Here is a 21,505-nt window from a genome sequence, read left to right as displayed (position 1 = left end):
GACCCAACATTCAGGATCGTTCATATTCTCAGTCGACATTAACAATAGCACAGCTTCTGATGTATAGTTGTACAAAGAAACTATCCAACCGTCACATGAAAGATCATGAACCTCCAGTTTGTGCTTATTTGGGAATCATGATCCAGATTAAGACTAGAAAACGTGATCTAGTAGATACTTTCTTCAAACTTGGACTGTCTGTCTCCTACGACCGAGGATTAGAAAATTATACTTCCATGGCCAATGATGCTTGTCGTCGTTATGTCCAAAAAGGTATTGTTTGCACTACCAATCTACTACGAAATGTGTTTACTTCATCTGCTGTAGACAACCTTGAACACAATCCAAGCAGTATCTCGTTAAAAGATTCATTCTATGGTACAGGTATATATCTTTATTCCAACATATTTCAGAGGATGTTCAAGGCGTTGTTCAAACATTTGACAAATCTGAACCTATGTTGAAATGCCAGTCAAAGAGAGTGTCTTTTTTTACCCGAGAGTTATTCAAATCTTCCACTATCCACTTTACACCATCTGTACTAAGATTCAGCGGACCAGCTATCCCATTAGTTGAAGGAGAACTTTCAATTGACATGTCCTTAGTTCCAGCTGCATTAAAAGCGAAAATTCAAATGGCTGAACAGCTGTGGATATGATTTGACACTGGAAAGAACTTCCGATATATTTTAATCATTGGATTGTGCCTTGCTCTAGGACCATTGAAATTGAAAGTATTTCCACTGTTCCATTCATTTACCAGTTGTGACACAGTCTCAGCTTTTTCTGGGAAAGGTAAGAAATCAGCTTGGGACACATGGTTCGTATATGAGGAGTTGTCAGAAGCATTTCTGCAGGTTATCGAGAATCCAAATGAAGGGGAAATTTTAAAAGTGTGAAAAGTAATAGAACGATATATTGATCTTTTGTATGATCGGTCTAGTACAGCTAATATGGTGAATGAGTTAAGGAAACAGTTTTTCACGCAGAAGACAAGAACAATTGACAATATTCCCCCAACACGAGATGCACTTCTTTATTGAACATACGAAACGTGCAGCTTACCAAGGTAGTGTTATTTGGGGCAATTGTTTAGTTGCAAATCAAAGTATGCTTTCACCAGATTTATTTGGTTGGCAAAAACTTGATGGTACCATTCTGGTCTGTGCTTGCTGAAGCTTGAATGTCATGCATGTAAATTCTTGAAAGCAGCATTAAAATGCACAGCATTATGAAACTGCTCACCAGACTGTGAAAGAGAAACTGATTAAGACTATGCTTTCTTTTGATTTTCCTGCATTTGTATCATATTTTAATAATAATTTTAAACTGTTGTTATGTTAAATAGTTACTTGTGAGGTTTTTTTTATTTCTTATCTCATTTCTTAAAAAAGAAATACTCTTTGCACTGATTCAATACTGCATATGTTGGATTTTTTTTCATTTCAGGAAAATTGTGAAATTTTCTAAGGTCATTACCTATAGCTGTGAAAAATAAGAACTCGTCAAAGACGCCACTTTGAGTTGTATTAGACATTTTTTATTTCATAGTTAATGTCACCTGTTACATTAAATAATAAAATGTTTGTATATACGTGCTTGTATTGAAATAATTGATCCATTATTTTTTAATTATTTTTATAACATATTTAAAAACAAACGTCAAATTTTCACATGTTAAACGGCGCCATTTTGAATATTGCCGCCATTTTGAAAATATTATCTATGCACCCAGGTATCAATGATACATTGTAGGCCTTTGTCGATATCAAATTATCCAGTTTCACGGATTTGGTAACTTTCTATCACACAATGATGGTGTATACATATGAATACTGTCAAACTTAGACATTTTGACGCGCCATTTTGAATTTGGACGCCATTTTGATGATTTCTGTGTTATTAGGTTTAAAAAAAATAATAATTGACATATCTTAATTGTGTTTCCTTAAGTTTGTGACATCTTCTGAACTCATTAAAATTGGAAGACTTCATCAAGTGAATTATGTTATACTTATGTCGGCCATCTTGAATTTGGCGGCCATATTGGATTATTTTTTGTGGCTCCATATCTGAATTTTGTCTATACCCCTTAATCTTTCACTATGCCAAGTTTCATGCTTTTACCATAAAGTGATCAATTATTCTGTTAATCGCTGGACTATAATATCCTAGAATTGTTATATATTCTCACCTTCAAAAAGAAAAGGAGCATTCAAATTCATATTTTTTCTAAAACCAGAATGATACTCTGACGTTACATTAGGAATAAGATAAATTATATTTCAATGCAGTTCCTGTTTGAGAAACGACTAATAAAGTAGACGTCCTTGCACTAAAACAAATGGCTTTTGAATTGTTCAAGCCGTCTTCGACTCCTAGCAATTTTTTGCTATTCTTCCCATCAGGAGAGATGGCAATTATGCTATCTGAAACAAAGGCGGCAACGAATATGTTTCCAACAGTATCTGTGCACATGTTTCTCGGCCCTTTCATGACATCGGACGAATATTTCCAAACTGTCTTTCCATTTCTATTTCGACAATAAAGAATGTCTTTTTCATAATCAATAATAAGTGTGTTTTCTCCTATCATATGCACATAGGTTAGTAAATCAATGTCACTTGGGAGAATTTTCAAAATCTTCCCAGAACTATAGTTTATGAAATGAATACCTGTATTTCGAACAGCAGCAGCCAAACAATCTGATTCGACAGATAATCCGAAGACGCAATGTCCTTCTAACAACACGTACTTTACCTTAAAACTTTCTGAATCATATACTTTAATTGATTGTTCTTTATAAAATGATACAGCAATATCGGACTTATTTATGACCGCAAGTCCAAAAGGTTTCGATGTACATATAATATGTTTTTGGTACTCCCCACTTTTATAAAAAAATATGTATTCCTCCTTTTTCTTCGTTTGAGTTGTTTGCCAGGACTACTCGTTCATCTGGCAATATTACACAACAACAAATGTTGATATCAATGTCAAAGGGAAGCTGGAATTTTGTTATAAAAGTTAGTTTGATATTCTCTATTCCTGGTTGAATATTTGATGAGGATTTTACTAGCTGTGATTTCGTTCCCGGGAAGTGCATGTTTGTTGCTATCTTTGTAAGTTCTACATTTCCCATCATTTTCATTTCATGTACAAGTCCATCAATTTCTTTCGCGAACTCTATTCTTACACTGGTCTCCTTCATACCAGTCTCTTCCGTTACACATAACATTGTTTCTTCTTCATGAACAACATGATTGTCTATTTCTTTTAGGGCTAAAAATGCTTGCATATCTGTAGCAATGTCGGTGATGGCAGAAATGTGGTTTTTATATTCTTTCAGAGTGCATATTTTTTTCTGCAGATTAGAAACAGCCTCTTCGATTTTTTGAGATTCTTGAACCATGGTTACATCGATTTGAAGCAGGAGATGTTGTTTTAATTTATCCAAATGAGATGCAATTTCTGTACGTTTGGATTTTACTACTCCGATGAGCAAGTCTTTTTCCTGTTGAAGTTTGTCTACATTATCTATACGATTAGTGTGAAGTTTAGTGGCAAACTCTGTGAGATCTTCGATATGTTTCACAACGCTATGGTAGAAGGCTGATTCCTTCACCCCCTGAACTTCTTTGATTAGTGACTTTATACCTGGACATTCCGAATGCTCAGCGCTTATGCAATCCATACAACAGACTTCTCCATGGACACTGCAATAAAGGTCTAGGGCATTATCATGACTCGAACATACATGATCTATGTTGCGGACAAAATCTGGAAGGGTTGTGAAATTTTCTATTGTTATAGTTTTGTGCATACGGGAAGCTTTTGAAACCTTATGATACTCCATACATTTTGAGCACAAACCTTCATCACAATTTGGGCACCAAAACTCAGCTACGTTTTCTGAATGTTTAGATTCGCATGGTCCGCAGTAAATATTACAAGTAGTCTCTGTTATCATTGCCATTTATAAACAATTAAACTTCTTACATCATGATCTTTAAACTGTTAATCTGAAAAAGAGAATAACTTTATATGATATTACGAGAATATAACGTTAGAAAATGATTGTTTGATTGTTTGTTTAGTTAATATCAAGTGACAAAGATTTCAGAATGAGAAAAATCGGTCCCAGTAAGTCTCGATATACATAAAAAGGACGTCAAACCTATCTCAAACATACTAGATAGATAGACTGCTATTTGCAAATTACAATAAGAAAGTTAGTGGTAGATGTTTTGTCTTTTAACAGGTCATTTAAAGACCCTGAAAAGTCGTTTAAAGGGCAGCGACGGATAAAGGCCCAACAACAAGTCAACTTTAGTAGTGGGGATTTTAATGTCGCTCACCTTGGTCTATGTGAATATTAAACAAAGGACGCAGATGGATTCATGACAAAATTGTGTTTTGGTGATGGTAATGTGTTTGTACATCTTACTTTACTGAACATTCTTGCTGCTTACAATTATCTTTATCTATAATGAACTTGTTTCAGAGGAGAAGATTTTTGAAAAAGATTTCTAAGATTTACGAAAAATGGTTAAAAATTGACTATAAAGGGCAATAACTGCTAAAGGGGTCAACTGACCATTTCGGTCATGTTGACTTATTTGTAGATCTTACTTTGCCGACATTTATTGCTTTTTTAAGAGTTTATCTTTATCTTTAATAATATTCAAAATCATAACCAAAAACAGCAAAATTTCCTTAAAATTACTAATTCAGGGGCAGCAACCCAACAACGGGTTGTCTGATTCATCTGAAAATTACAAAGCACATAGATTTTGACCTGATAAACAATTTTACCGTTACGTCAGATTTGCTTTAAATGCTTTGGTTTTTGAGTTATAAGCCAAAAACTGCATTTTACCTCTATGTTCAATTTTTTCCATGGTTGCCATCCAGGTTAGTTGGCCGGGTCACATCACACATCTTTTAAACTAGATACCCCAATGATGATTGTGGCCAAGTTTGGTTTAATTTGGCCCAGTAGTTTTAGAGAAAAAGATTTTTGTAAAAGATTACTAAGATTTACGAAAAATGGTTAGAAATTGACTATTAAGGGCAATAACTGCTAAAGGGGTCAACTGACCATTTCAGTCATGTTGACTTCTTTGTAAATCATTATTGATGTTTACAGTTTATCTCTATCTATAATAATATTCAAGATAATAACCAAAAACAGCAAAATTTCCTTTAAATTACCAATTCAGGGGCAACAACCCAACAACTGGTTGTCCGATTCATCTGAAAATTTCAAGGTACATAGCTCTTGACCTGGTTAACAATGTTACCCCATGTCAGATTTGCTCTAAATGCTTTGGTTTTTGAGTTATAAGCCAAAAACTGCATTTTACCCCTATGTTCTATTTTTAGCCATGGCGGCCATCTTGGTCGGTTGGCCGGGTAATCGGACACATGTTTTAAACAAGATACCCCAATGATGATTGTGGCCAAGTTTGGTTTAATTTGGCCCAGTAGTTTCAGAGGAGAAGATTTTTGTAAAAGTAAACGACGACGGACGACAGACGCCGGACGCAAAGTGATGAGAAAAGCTCACTTGGCCCTTCGGGCCTGGTGAGCTAAAAAGTCCATAGATTCAATCTAGATAAAATATAGTTATCTTTATATTTCGTTATATTCATTTAACCATTTATACGAAAACGCAAGTTAATATTATATGGCTCATAATTGCATTTAAATTGCCTGTACATGTTTTAAATCATATGTGACTTTTATGTAAGACAAGACAAGACAATATTTCATTTAAGTCTCACCTCTTTATTATATAAAACATACAAATAGTCAATAAAACAACATCATAAAACATACAAGAGCCACTCTAGAAAGAGTCATCATGGTTATGAGAGACTATCTACAATATATACATTATTTACACTAATATTAGCTATATAGAATACATTATACATATATAGATAGACAAGAAGATGTGAAATGATTGCCAATAAAACAACTCTCTACAAGTAGAAATTTACTTACGGCATTCAACAATGAGCAAACCCATACCAGATAGTCAGCTATAAAAGGTCCCGAATCTCAAATGTAAAATATTTCAACAGAGAAAACTTTCGGCCTACCTAGTCCTACCTAACGTACAAATAATGAACGAAAAAAATACACATGTATGTAAACGACAACCACTGAAGTACAGACTCCTGACTCGGGAAAGGCACATTTATACAGGCCTAGGATATACAGAATGTGGCGGGGTTAAACATGTTAGCATGACATTGTGCAATGCAAACTGATACAGTATCCGACCTATTGTAGATCCATGAAAGTGCATATAGATCCATGATATAAAGTTCATGAGCGTGCAGAGACGGCCCTATTCGGATCGCTGATGGCTGCGCATTTAGAAGTCCGAAGGTTGCACCTCCAAAATTGAAATGAGAAAAATGAGAGCCACCATGGAACACCATTAGTAAATACCGGTATTGTATTCCAATATCTATCATTGGTATTCATTAGGTCTAACGCAATATTGTCCATGTATTTGGCGCACATGGCATCTTTTATTTTCTTTGTTTACATATATAAATGTCTGTCTTATAAATTGCATGATACAGGTATATATTGACTCAAAAGTTACGCGAAGGCTGCAAATGTCAAGGACAAATTTCAACTCTATTTTCAGAGACATGACTTGTTAAAATAGATCGATCTGCGATTTAATATGCATGTGCAATGACAGCAGTACTGTACGCTCACAATCACAGTTTGAAAACATTAGATATGATCAAATCGGTGTTGAGAAATGTAGTTCTTAACATAGGTTTTATACTTTTGCTCTGTGATTTTAAAATTATATTCAAACTAAAGAGTTATATAAAAATATGAAAAATGATAAATACTCACAAAATATGAAATTTGATTCATTATGTAGGACGATGTAATAGAGAAGCAAAGTACGCATATCCGGGAAATTGTACATATAATCTATTATGTATACATGTAGGTAACAATAAGATAATAGCTTTGTTAATAGCATAATGCCATTGTTATTTAAGATAAATAGTTGTACGGTCAAACTTTACAAAATCTTGCTTTCAAAAATGACTCTTATAAATCTTAAAACTTTGCCTTTTAAGAGTAGAAAATAACATTAATAGAATCGTTGACCGTTTGTTACATATAAGGGCGTTTTTCAATAAAAGCGTAACTTTCAGACCTAAAAAAAAATAGGAAAGCAACTTGTCTAAAATTTAATTTCAAGAGTTATTTTGAATACCTCTATTATAGACCTGTTTGTAAACAAAAAGTGCAATCTTTAATATTCTTTAAAATGATATTATTTTCATAATTTGTGTACTGTTTCGTAGGGGACTTTTGTCTCCTACGAACCTTTTTCTAAACACACATATTTTTTGCAATTTTAAATATTTCCTATAGACATTCCAGTTTGTTTACTTTAAATACTAGAAAAATCTCATTTTTTTCTGAATTGGAAAACCATTTGTATCGATAAAGATTAGACAGTACTTCACATATGAAGGTACAACTCATGCTACGTAGTGGACATTGTGATGCGTTTCGTAGTGGACAAAAAGTTTCGTAGTTGACATCAACCCTATTATATGTTAATAAAAACATGATAAAAATTACATGAAACGAACCTTTGTTATTTGTTTTGCACGAATATAATTGAAAAAAGATTTAAAAACAAAACTGCATGGTAGTTGTAGTGTCCACTTCGAAACGTTTTTCTCCCATACTTGTTTCGTAGGGGACCGTTTCGTCGGGGACGTATTCGCATGTTTTATTTTTTTCCCACAATCCCTATACTGATCTATACTGCAATAGTAACAAGACTGATTGTATTCATCAAAGCATTTATTAAGCTGTACACTGATATTTTTTTCATAATTTTAAAACCAGATACTGAAGGAGATTTGACTCGTTTTGTAGTGGACATTAGCAAAAATATGGTATCACTCTGGTCCATTTGATGTGCTCAATTTTTCTTACCAACAATTTAATTGCCGTTATAACAGCATCACTTCTTTTGTAAGACCCTAATGTTTATATCTCTTGCAAACAAAAATTACATTGATTATAAAAAAAAACTGTTTATTGGCAAATCTTAATGACTTCGTTTCGTAGTGGGCATTTGGTGAGGGACACACCTTCTGAAATTAAAAATCCTATATTGAAAGCTGTTTATTAAAATATGTTGGCTCTGAACACACTTTTGAATTATTAAAGTACTTATGTAAAGTAAAAATAACATTTATTTTTTCATTTTTTTACGATATTATTGAGTATGAATGTTGAACAGGTGGTTTAGGGACATGCCATTTTGGTTGTTTTGGACCATTCAGGAGTCAATATCTTATCAATCCCTCTAAAAATAAACAGTTTCTTTGCTTAAAAATGTTAAATCTAATTCAATGTACTGACTGCACAAAAATTTACTTGCAAAGATCAAACACATTTTTTTTTAAAATGGCTAGGACAAGATAATACGTTTTTATTGAAAAACGCCCATAAAAGTTGTTGTCGTTGCCTTAGCTTTTTAATTAGTAATTATAGTTTGACTTGGTAACAGAGGCGGATTTAGGGGGGCAGGAGCCCCCCCCCCCCACCCCTTTTGGTGACAGGAGGATTTGTTTTTAATCGATTTTTTATTTTTATGGACCGAAAGGACAGATTGTTTATTTTCTGCACTGTTGAAGCATAATTTTTCATATTCATTAATACAAAGGACAGATTATTTATTTTCACAATTGTATGTACTAGTATAATATTTGAAAACACACAATTTTTCATATTCATTTTTTTATTCGTAAATAAATAATATATGTATAGTCAGGTCATTAAATACCATTTAATCAGAACTAATCCTCTTCCTCTGGAGATGCTGGAAGTGAATCTTCGAAATTCTTTTTTTTCTTCCGCCTAATTTTTTTCCTTCGCTGTTTTTTTGTTTCACAAGATGTCGCTTAGATTTTTAGAATATGATATCGAACAGTTTATACGCTTTTGAAACCAACTCTGCTTAACCGAATACTTTCCCAAATAAGAGTTATCTCCCCGAACACTGTTTTTCTTGTTATCTCTAAGGCTTTGCAACCGTATAAGAAACCGACAAATTTATTTTTCCAAATTGCTCATTATCTCCTCAGGATGTTCTGTTTTATTTTGACCGAAGCCGTATGTAGATTCCATATGGGAGTTATCCCCCCTTTTATGTTTGATACAAGAATATGCATTTCTAACTGGTAAACCATAAGTGATAGAGACCTAGGGTCTTTTGATTTGAGATCCTTGGTCCAAAAAAATGAAAATAAGGTCAAGGTCAAAGGTCAAGGTCATATTTTAAATTTTGATTTTGGTTTATTTTCACTTATTTTCGAAAGCCATATAACTTATCGACAAATTATTTTTACTAAATTATTAGTTGCGACATGTAGTAACACATAAATTTTAGTCGAAAGAGTACGTAGACATTTGATGCCAGTTTTGCCCCCTTTTATATCTAATATTAGTTGTAAGGTAATACAACTCATTAACAATATATAGTAGAGGCCTAGAGTCTTTTGATTTGATGTCCTTGGTTGATGACCTCGAAATTGAGCTCAAGGTCAAAGGTAAATGTAACGTACTAGATTTTGACCTTTGCTTTTACCTCATATGTACACATGATCAAGACATGGGACTATTTAGATTATGTTGCAAGGAATGTGATCTAGAAAAAGACAACCGGAAGTGACCTTTTGTAAACCGGAAGTAGCTATATCTTGTACTTAATTAATGAAAAAGTATATAGAACCATATATTTTTGGAATCAGTGTCAAGTAAACAATAAAAAATTACCGGAAGTAGCATATTTTAAACCGGAAGTAAATAATGATTTCCCTTATTTATATCTTTTTGTATAGAAACCATATGTTTTTGGAATAAGCGTACAATAAGCTGTCATTTGACGCTAAAATTGACATTTTAAACCAAATTTTAATATTTTCATATAAAAAAATGTCTTAACTGGTGGAAAGACCATCAATGGTTCTCTGAACAATTGGTTTTTAATTTTAATTTGCTATTGTTTTAATTAATTGTTGTAATCATTGTATACAAATTTAATGATTCAGCTCAGCTTTGGGCGCTGTGATTAGCAATACAAACTATTATAATTCTCATTCTAATTCCATGAAAACTATAAAAAAAATAATAGGTGTTAGTTAAAAATGACTTGACCGAACGCCAATGCATTTGAATCGAAGTGCTTTGGTGACTTTTGATATGTTTTTCCCCTGAAATAAAACAATTGATCTGTTTGATAGAACAACCTCTTATCCTGAGCCTGGATATGGGATATGATAACAGCCAGCAACTGCTAAAAAGGGGGGGATAAAACAAATATTTCAGAGGCATTACTCTAAAACTAGTTGTTTGATTTTCCCTAAATTTTTTTTGAAATACATATTGTTATGCTGATCACTTCGGCATTTTAAACTTTTGGCAAACATTTTTTTTATTCAAAGCTAAAGAGATTCCAGAAAAGAAAAATATTAAAATTGCAGGTGAAATTACTCTAAAACAGGTTGGTGGATTTTTTCCAAACTATCGGGGTGCATAACATTTTCCTGCTTTTTCATGATAATTATCGCTTCATATATATAAGAAAACTAGATATGACCCATATGTTATATTTTTTAGACACGAAGGCTGACCAATATTACAAAATCTAATGTTGACGCCATATACATAATTAAAAGCACTCTTACTTTGGCTCAATCCATTGGCAAATTTGCATTAGAAGAAACGGTTCACGAAGAATAGTTTACGGACGACGGACGCATAGTGACCATAAGCCAAAAGAACTATACAAATCTTTTGAATCTGTGCAATATTAGTTATCTTCTGACACTGATTTTATATTTTTTACTGTTAAATTTATTGATATAAATAGCTTATTGATGATACAGATATGGAAAACAAATTATAATTATTAAAACTATTATTTTTATTTAAATTTTGTTTGGATATCTGTATAAGACTCCATAAACAATAGGTTTTGATTTTTAAATATTTGTAATTAATATCTACAATAATCTTCGGTAGCCAAGAGTTATGATCGACTCCTATCCTGTATCGTAATCCTTGGCTAGAAAATATGTAAAACGTAATGTAGAACATGTTAAGTCCTACATTCTGTTCTTACTTATATTTTGACATAAGACAAGATCATGTTCTCTCTGACACTTTATAATGTCTACTTAATCCACTGACACTGGCTGTGCACTGATTGTTATTTTTGAGTCCTTAGTTCTTTGTTTCGATCTGACGAGTCGAACCCTTTTCAACTGATTTTTTTAGTGTGTTCTTATGTTGTGCTGTTACAGCACAGTCTCGTGTATGAAATAGTTGGGCACACTTAAAACATGCTTAACCCCGCCATTTTCTGTATGCGACCGTTCTATTGCAAGAGCCTGTCAATTCAGTAGTTGTCATTTTTTTCTGTTCATTATATTCGTTTTTCGTTTATTGTTTTGTACATAAATCAGGTCGTTTGTTTTCCAGTTTTTCATGTTATGGACGTTGCTAGCTTGCTATGCGGTATTGGGTTTCTCGTTTTAGAAGATCACAATATCATAGTTGCTAACCAAAACGTCATCTGGTCTAGAGGTCTCTCATTTGCAATCATACCATATCTATGAGTCCAATTACAGATTAAATAATGTACATATGCTACTTCTGTGAAATTTCAGTTTTCTTTATTGTTGGCTTCTATTTATTTCTAAAACTAAGCTGATGGCTATTCGTATACATTGGTAGTGCACACTTATCTGAGCTTAACGATAGTTATACATGACCAGGGATCGGTTTCGATTTTAAAGCTTATGTCTTTCTCTATCCAAACAACATCGCCAAGTTTTAACTCTAGTATGGCTAATCCAATTCCAGTATGCCAGTCTGATGGATCCCCTATGTGTGCTGCAATATATATTTTCGACATCTCTGAACCATTCTTCTGAACTGAACAGTATTTGTTCCCGACACCTGATGTTATACGAACAAATACTTGGTAAAGACCAGGGTTTTCACACGTGAATTGTCCACTAGAAATAAACGATGACAGCTCATTGATCCCGATATTGTCCTGAATACTAGGGAACTTTATAATTCCTGTCAAGGGTCCACTTTGCGCTACACAGGATGTCAGCAACACTGGAAAAAATAGCAAAATAAAAAGTCAACTAGGTTGCATGTGTGTGTACGAGTTCTTGTGTCTGGTTTTATTAAGAACAGAACTATTATTTTCTAGTTTGGATAAAACTCATATGAGGGTTTACGTCAAAAAGGAAGATACTTAAAAGCAACCACAGGACACCTTCAAGTCAATATAAGGCCTTCGTCATTAAGTATAAATAAGTGCCAGAAAAGTTGGGAAAAAATGACGATTATTATTTAGATTCTTCGGAACTTTCTAAATTGTGTAAATTTAATTGATAAAGTTGGTAAAAAAACGTTTCTTAAATTTCTAACTCGTTATACGGTCTTCAACACGGAGCTTTGGCTCACACCGAACAGCCTGCTATAAAGGTATAAAAGCCTCAAAATGACTAGCTATCTAACTTGCTCAAACAACCTAGCTAACTCCTTTAAACGACTTAGATTTCGTCTCAACAACTTCGCTTAAAGTGGTTTGAACAACTTAACTTTGTTAAAGTGACTTAGCTTACTCGTTTTAGCGACTTAGCTACATTCTCAATTCCTTGACTTAACAACAGAATGCATTGCACAGAATGGATTAGGGAGGACCTAAATATATAACCAATCGTTATACTAGTTTAAACTTCTATGTTGTTAGACCTCTGTTCGTTGAGGTTTGTGGATTAAATGGTTTGTGCAAGCGGTTTATAGCCTTGCCTTGTAGCTGATTTTATTAGGTCGTCAAAAACGTGTATGTTTCACGAATGGTTTATCAGATGTACCTGTATCGTTCGTTTCATTGACTCCATTCAATTTGGCTTTCAATGTAGAGTTCAGTATTCTTTCAAAACCATACACTTGGGATGTCAAGTTAGCACTGATAACGTTTTGATTGTTTTCTAAATTCCGAAATTGTGTGGTTACTTTTGTTTCCAATATCCTTGTTTTATTATAAAGCGCTAAAAAATCCTGACTGCGAGCTTGCTCATTTACAAGTAAATTCTGAGTTTGCGCAGAAACACTATGAAGTTGTTGTTGCATACTGTATAAATTACGAAGTGGCTCAATATTTTTCAGATTTTTCAAGTCCAAAACATCGCGACTAAGTTCTATGGATTTATTATCAAGCTTATCCTCCAGTGCTTTTAATTTAACTCCAAGCACATTGTTTGAATTTTCAACAATGTCGAGCGATTTCTCCAGTGCCATCGTCTTGTTTCTCAAAACGTTCAGTTCAATGTCTTTGTTGGTATACTTGGTTAGTAATGTTTTAAACTTCTGTCCTAATTCAGTATAATTTTTCTCAAGATTTCGATATCTTTCTTCAAGTTGTGATATGTTAGTAAAATTCATTCGTTTCTCAAATTCATCAAACTTTTCCTGAATCTGTGTTGTCAGCAAATTAATTGTCTTGTCTGTATCGTGTCGAAGTTTGTCAGTTTCATGACGGGCTTGTTCAGTTTCGCTATGCAGATGTTCAGTGGTTAGTTGCTGTGTCTTTTTCTCCTCGTAAAACTCGGCCACAGTTAGATATTGGTTGGCTACTACACTTTGGACTCCGGAACCTGAAGGTTGTTGTTGGTTTTGCTGTAATAGAAATCCAAGATTCAAGACCGGTTGACTAACAAACAAAACCACAATTATGAACATGTTTCTTCGAACTCGAATAACCACATAAAATGAAAAACGCGTAATCAAAAATTATGTTTCGTCGCAAACGTTTTATCTTTATATTATCAAAAGTGGTTATATAAATATCTATTTTTATCAGTGTCTGATAAAATTGTTCATGGTCATGTTTTAAAATTGAGATGACTCATTAAATAACGTAAAGAGGTAATTTTTAACAAATTAAAGCTAAATTTTTAAAATTTTAAAATGGAATCAAAATTTCTTGTGTAAATCATCAGTTTAATAAGCAAATCATAACGAACAATTCTCCCGATAAAACATCGGTGCTCTGATCCAGCTATTTCTTAGGTAGACAAACATTATTTTTTCATCCCATTTTCAATATTGATTTATTATACAACTTATGTAAGGTATTTATATAAACTTGACTTCACAAGGATTAAAATGTAGAACGACGTCATTTTCATCATTATGTAAACCACATATATATATACCAGTATTATTTATTTCTTTTTTAAAATCACCAAATACGAGGAATGACACAAACAGAGGAAAACAGAGATCATTTCATTTTTCAAAGTTTATTCAAACTTTTCCTAGGCTATTGTAAGCCCATACGATATTTTTAACCTGATGAAATCAATTTTGTGTAAAATAAGGTCAAATTTTCTGATACTCGTTAAAATTTAGAATTGTTGACGTATTTTTCCTTTCGACAGAAAAAGAACACAACAGAGACCAAAACCAGAAAGATCTCATATTGTAATTTGAAGATGGAGAAAGTATCTGATGAATGTCTGTGTCAAAAAGGGGGAATAATTGTGAAAGTGACCATCACCTTATACTTCGAAGTAATAAACTTAAACTGAGAAAGGTAGTCAGACCACAACATAATAGAAAAGCATATAACATCCACCGCCTTTAAGACAACCTATTAAGACAAAAAGTTTTATTACGAATACCACTTAACATGATCTAAGAAAATGAGTTCAAGGTCAGATAAACTAAACTCGAAATACATATACACCTAACAATCATTTAATATACCAAATATAGTTGACCTGTATTGCGTACAGTTTCTAAGAAACAGGCTTAATTAAGCAAGAAAACTAAACATTGACCAATGAACCATGAAAGTGAGGTCAAGGCCAGATGAACCATGCCAGATAGACACATAAAAATCAATAAATACATTAAATATAGTTGCCCTTTTGCTTATAATACTGTTTTCTTTGTTTAAGGGGAGATTAATTACGAATTTTTATCTATAGGATCTGTAAACGAATGGACTAACATAAAGGTGGAAATTTGGACATTACAACTGACACAGGCAATTGTCATCTTTCTGAAACAAAAATTGCATTTAAGTTTTATATATCTAGTGGATGTTACGCCACACAACTGTCCAAATTGCAAGTTAATCTGTACTCAAAGTAGTTTTAAGGTGTGAATACAGCCATCTTTGTCCATTTATTATGATGAACATTAATCGTTGGCAAAATGTTTGGCTGTATGGGATATAAAATTACGCAGCTACATGCGGTAAGAATTGGGACGTTAAATCCAACGCCTGGAAGTCTCCGAACCCTAAATAACTTTTGCAACTATGTGGCCCGTCTTTTCTTTGTCCCCTAGGCGACAATTCATGTATGCAGTCACTCTAAATGCACTCAGCTAGGCCTTAAAACATCTTTAACTTCAAAGGTTGTCTGTTTTCCGAGTAATTTTCGCATTGTGAGCACAGCCATTTTCTCTTATTGGTTATGTCGAACCTAAACTTGACTTTTGCGTAATTTGCCTAGGCTAAGACTTATGAGACTTGAAAGGGGAAGATAAAATACATCAATATGCATATGCATAACTAGGTTGTGAATAATTTGTCTAGTTTCAGAACAAAAAACAACATGATAATATACTCATTCCTAACATTTACTCAGCTGACCATCCAAATCCACAATTAAATCTGTGTTTGTGTTATTGTCACGTGATAGTTGTGTTAATAAAGTCTTTACATTGTATAATGGATTAACACTAATAGAAGTGGGACATTTAAAGACGTATCGTATCCGTAACTGATACGTTGACGTATCTAAATAAACTCATCATAGATACCAGGACTAAATTTAGTATATACGCCAGACGCGTGTTTCGTCTACAAAAGACTCATCAGTGACGCTCGAATCCAAAAAAGTTAAAAAGGCCAAACAAAGTGCGAAGTTGAAGAGCATTGAGGACCAAAATTCCTAAAAGTGTTGCCAAATTCAGCTAAGGTAATCTATGCCTGAGGTAGAAAATGCATAGAAACACAGAATAGATAAAATGGTAAATACATATCAACAACGCAGAAATTAGCTCACATATATAATAACAACTCATAAATTAGCTCACATATAATGAATAGAAACGCAGAATAGATAAAATGGTAAATGCATTTCACATGAAACGAAAGAGAGTTTTAGAGAATACTCAGAACAGTTATAATTACAACTGTTGTATGACAGTTTAGAAAAGTTCTATGACAGATTATTTCTGACAGTTCTAACGAGAAGTTAGAAGTGAACTCCACTGTATACTCGCATGTTATACTCCATCATTCAAATTCTAATTTCTAAAAAACAAAATGGTTAAATATAAATAAATAGAGAAGATAAGAAAATAATGTATGAAATTTACATTTTTTCAATGTCATTCGATTTTTTTTCAATGTCATTCGATTTTTTTTCAATGTCATTCGATTTTTTTTCAATGTCATTCGATTTTTTTCAATGTCATTCGATGTCAATGTCGAGGGTATCACAAGCCCAGTAATCAGCACTTTTTGTGGTGACATGAATTGTCATTGATATGGTTATATCTATAAATTTATAAATTTACTGTTTTTTTGAAAAAAACTAAGGCTTCTCTACCTCAGGCATAGATTACCTTAGCTGTATTAGGCAAAACTTTTAGGAATTGTGGCCCTCTTGCTCTTCAGCTTCGTACTTTATTTTGCCTTTTTAACTTTTTTTGGATTCGAGCGTCACTAATGAGTCTTTTGTAAACGAAACGCGCGTCTGGCGTATTTACTAAATTTAGTCCAGCTGGTATCTATATATGATGAATTTATTCATATCCGCGATCGTACGTATAATATCCTAGAATTGTTATATATTCTCACCTTCAAAAAGAAAAGGAGCATTCAAATTCATATTTTTTTTTCTAAAATCAGATTGATACTCTGACGTTACATTAGGAATATGATAGATTATATTTCAATGCAGTTCCTGTTTGAGAAACGACTAATAAAGTAGACGTCCTTGCACTAAAACAAATGGCTTTTGGATTGTTCAAGCCGTCTTCGACTCCTAGTATTTTTTTGCTATTCTTCCCATCAGGAGAGATGGCAATTATGCTATCTGAAACAAAGGCGGCAACGAATATGTTTCCAACAGTATCTGTGCACATGTTTCTCGGCCCTTTCATGACATCGGACGAATATTTCCAAACTGTCTTTCCATCTCTATTTCGACAATAAAGAATGTCTTTTTCATAATCAGTAATAAGTGTGTTTTCTCCTATCATATGCACATAGGTTAGTAAATCAATGTCACTTGGGAGAATTTTCAAAATTTTCCCAGAACTATAGTTTATGAAATGAATACCTGTATTTCGAACAGCAGCAGCCAAACAATCTGATTCGACAGATAATCCAAAGACGCAATGTCCTTCTAAAAACACGTACTTTACCTTAAAACTTTCTGAATCATATACTTTAATTGATTGTTCTTTATAAAATGATACAGCAATATCGGACTTATTTATGACCGCAAGTCCAAAAGGTTTCGATGTACATACAATATGTTTCTTGTACTCCCCACATTTATCAAAAATATGTATTCCTCCTTTTTCTTCATTTGAGTTGTTTGCCAGGACTACTCGTTCATCTGGCAATATTACACACGAACAAATATTGATATCGACATCAAAGGGAAGCTGAAATTTAGTTAAAAAAGTTAGTTTGATATTTTCTTTTCCTGGTTGAATATCTGATAAGGTTTTCACAAGATGTGATTTCGTTCCAGGGAAGTGCATGTTTGTTGCTATCTTTGTAAGTTCAACATTTCCCATAGATTTCATTTCTTGTACTAGTTCTTCGATTTCTTTTACAAACTGTATTCGTACACTGATCTCCTTCATACCCGTCGCTTCCTTAACAGATAACATTGTTTCTTCTTCATGAACAACATTTCTGTGTATTTCTTTTAGGGCTATAAACGCTTGAATATCTGTAGCAATGTCAGTGATGACAGAAATGTGGTTTTTATATTCTTTCAAAGTGCATATTTTTTTCTGCAGAAGGGAAACCGCTTGCTCAATTTGTTGGGATTCTAAATTTATGGTCGAGTCTAGCTCTTGTAGGAGATGTGCTTCTAATTTATCCAAATGAGATTCAATTTCTGCACGTTTGGATTTTACTTTTCTGATGAGCAAGTCTTTTTCGTGTTGCAGTTTATCTACATTATCTTTACGATTAGTTTGAAGTTTGGTGGCAAACTCTGTGAGATCTTCGATATTTTCCACAACGCTATGATAAAAGGCTGATTCCTTGACCCCCTGAACTACTTTGTTCAGTGACGTTATACCTGGACATTCCGAATGCTCAGCGCTTATGCAATCCATACAACAGACTTTTTCATGGACACTGCAATAAAGGTCTAGAGTATTGTCATGACTCGAACACACATTATCTATGTTGCGGACAAATTCTGGAAGGGCCGTAAAATTTTCTATTGTTATAGTTTTGTGCATACGGGAAGCTTTTGAAACCTTATGATACTCCATACATTTTGAGCACAAACCTTCATCACAATTTGGGCACCAAAACTCTGCTACGCTAGTGGAATGTTGAGATTCGCATGGTCCGCAGTAAATATTACTCTCTGTTATCATTGCCATTTGTAAACAATTGATGCTCTTAACTTGTTTTATATCATTTTTATTGTATGTGTTACACGTTGATCTCTTTTAATACATTCATGTTTCTTGGCGATATCTATAAATCTTGAATTTTGAACTGTAAATCTGAAAAAGAGCATGACGTACATGACATGAAGCAAATATAACGTCAGAAAATAAATGTTTGGGGGTTTGCTTAAAACGTCAAGTGAAATTAACAAATATGACATGACGGTTCTTCAAAGTTAGTTCAAGATTGCTCTAACAATGACTATCAGACCTTAAAGCATTCTCGGAATAATAAAAAAAAATGAACTGCTATGCAGGCAAATGAGGGTAAAAAAGGGGCAGAAATGTTGCTTTTCAACTGGCCATTTACGGATCCATAAAAGGTGTTACAAGGGCTGAGGCGGATCAAGGGTTTTGTAAAAGAGGTCAACCAGTCAGCTATAGGAGTGGGACTTTTAAACGTCTATAAATCTTATATGTAGCTCCGTAAGGGTCCCTAAAATAGGCATCCTAATGGTTCTTTAACGTGCAGAATTTGTCATTTGCTGTATAATTAGAAAATTGCAGGTTTCAAGTCGAGATGAGAAAACTGAACGAAAATTTAGCCCATGGACCAACATTTCTAAAAACAGTATCCCAATCAGCATTCATGTGTACCGTACGTAAACGCAACGTTTTCAATGTATTTAAGAGATAACTGTATTGTATTTGAAGCTTTAAGGACGTCCATCGGTAGTTTTACTGTCGCAAATTTAGTTTACCTGGCGACGCGGAGCAGAGACAGGTAAACGGGTTTTTGCGACAGTAAAACTACCGATGGACGTCCGCAAAGCTTCAAATACAATACAGTTATCTCTATTCTAATGCAAAACAAGTTCATAATTAAATTTCAGTCATTATTTCAGTGTAAAATCTTCATTAAAGAAAATTCCGCGAAAAGATGTTATCTTCTTTGGTCCCTACACTAGGTGACGTCATAGGTATGCTTCCGGCGTCAAACATACACAACGGGCGTTTTCTGGCTATTGTGCCGCTTCACAATGTAATAAAATTTAATAAAAAGAAGAGTTAAAGGCGCAACAAGTGAGTTTTTTGTTTATTATTGAAGAAATAACATGTTTATACATTCCGAAATTTTTACAGACAAGGAGATAGAGAATTTTACGCTTGCTCTCATCCAAACAGAACAATTGTTACAAATTAATTGCATTAGAATCACACATTTACGTGTTTCTGAATCTTTGTTTACCTATCTACTCTAATATGTGATATTACACGATGAAAAAAGGCCTCCCTGTGATTTTGAGAGGAAGAACAACTAGAAAAGCTGGACCTTTTTGCCTTTTGTGTGTTTTTGTGTCGTTCACGTACTGACTTTGTGCCATTGATCCTTTGTTTCTTTTTATGGTCGAGTCTTGATCTTTTAGGAGATGTTTTTCTAATTTATCTAATTGAGATGCAATTTCTGCACGTTTGGATTTTACTACTCCGGTGAGTAAGTATTTTTCCTGTTGCAGTTTGGCTACATTATTTTATGTATTTTTGCTATACACGTACTGTCTTTGTGTCATTGATCCTTTGTTTTTTCTCTCTCTTTTATTTAGGTAAAACAATTCAGAGACAATAGCCCGTTAAGTTTCATCATAACAAATGGACAAATATGGCCGTATGTTTACCCCAAAAACTACTCTGTGTACAGACTTACCTGTGCTGTTTGGAAAGTTTAAATGCCTAGCATCCACCAGATATATAAATGTTAAATGCATTTTGTGTTTAAGAATGATAAAATCTTTCTTAGTTTTTGATGGGCATTGTTTTTTCCTTTCTGCAGAAGGTGTGAAAATAAACAATAACTTTGATACAGTCCACTCACTGACTCAGATAAAATCTTTAAACCATCTATGCGTCATTTTGGTCTTTTGTGGATAGTTGTCTCATTGGCAATCATACCACATCTTCTTTTTTTATATAGTTGTGAAGATAACTCTTGTCCATGTCAATTAATATGATTAAGGACAATCAAAACAATACAAACCGGTTTGTTACTTGAGGGAGCATCTCATAGTTGTGCGTACCTCATCTTATTTAATTTTCACACCTTTTGCATGAAGGAAACAAAATGCCCATGAAAATCAAAACGGGATTTTATCTTTCTGAAACACAAAATGCATGTAACTTTATTATATCTAGTGGATGCAAGGCATTAAAACTTTTCCAACTTCACAGGTAAGTCTGTACTCAGAGTAATTTTTGGCATGTAAATACCGCCATATTTGTCCGTTTGTTATGACGAACCTTAAGTTTCCTATCAATGTGGTGCTCGCCTTTAGAGCCACAACACCTATGACACTGCTTATAAGTTATAAGCAAACTCACATATTATTTTACACAATGTTTGATAAACGTGGAATAACTATTTGTTTTTTTAAATAAAAGATATTCTTAAACCATATTCCTCTTTCTGCTTTCAAATGACTTCCATAATCTGAAATAATATATATATTTATTCAATATATACTGGCCAAACTTCATGGCCAAACTTCAACTATTTTAACCAAGAAATGCAGTTCATAACATAGGTAATATTATACGATCTAATATTCTCGGTCTCTGTGATTTGAAAAGTATATTCAGACAAAAGAGTTATTATAAATATATACTCACTGTCAAATATTAAAATTGGTTCATTATATAGGACGATGAAAAAGTACCGAAGTACGCAAGGACAATATTGCACATCCGGG

The 21,505-nt window shown here is 33.4% G+C and overlaps 3 protein-coding genes across 3 annotated transcripts in view; all 3 read right to left on the bottom strand.

Annotated features, from left to right (window-relative positions):
- The window catches only part of LOC134720896 (plasmolipin-like), a 56,901-nt gene extending 41,079 nt beyond the window's left edge, over positions 1-15,822 (bottom strand). Inside the window, exon 1 of the mRNA XM_063583455.1 lies at positions 15,745-15,822. The gene's annotated coding sequence lies outside the window, so the exon portion shown is untranslated. The remainder of the gene's footprint in view (positions 1-15,744) is intronic.
- LOC134722383 (E3 ubiquitin-protein ligase TRIM45-like) lies at positions 2,893-3,975 on the bottom strand. Its single transcript, XM_063586002.1, has one exon. It carries the CDS (start codon positions 3,973-3,975, stop codon positions 2,893-2,895), a length of 1,083 nt encoding a protein of 360 aa, XP_063442072.1.
- On the bottom strand, positions 11,815-18,752 carry LOC134722382 (uncharacterized). The gene is made up of 3 exons (XM_063586000.1): positions 17,544-18,752; positions 12,968-13,772; positions 11,815-12,200 (listed from the first exon to the last, which is right to left on the bottom strand). The coding sequence occupies exons 1-3, from the start codon at positions 18,750-18,752 to the stop codon at positions 11,815-11,817; spliced, it is 2,400 nt and encodes a 799-aa protein (XP_063442070.1).
- Positions 18,753-21,505: the final 2,753 nt, after the last annotated feature.

This window comes from Mytilus trossulus, chromosome 6, assembly GCF_036588685.1.
Source record: "Mytilus trossulus isolate FHL-02 chromosome 6, PNRI_Mtr1.1.1.hap1, whole genome shotgun sequence".
NCBI lineage: Eukaryota > Metazoa > Mollusca > Bivalvia > Mytilida > Mytilidae > Mytilus > Mytilus trossulus.
Note: the sequence above shows the minus strand (reverse complement) of the source record. Positions and strands in the feature narration are given on the sequence as shown.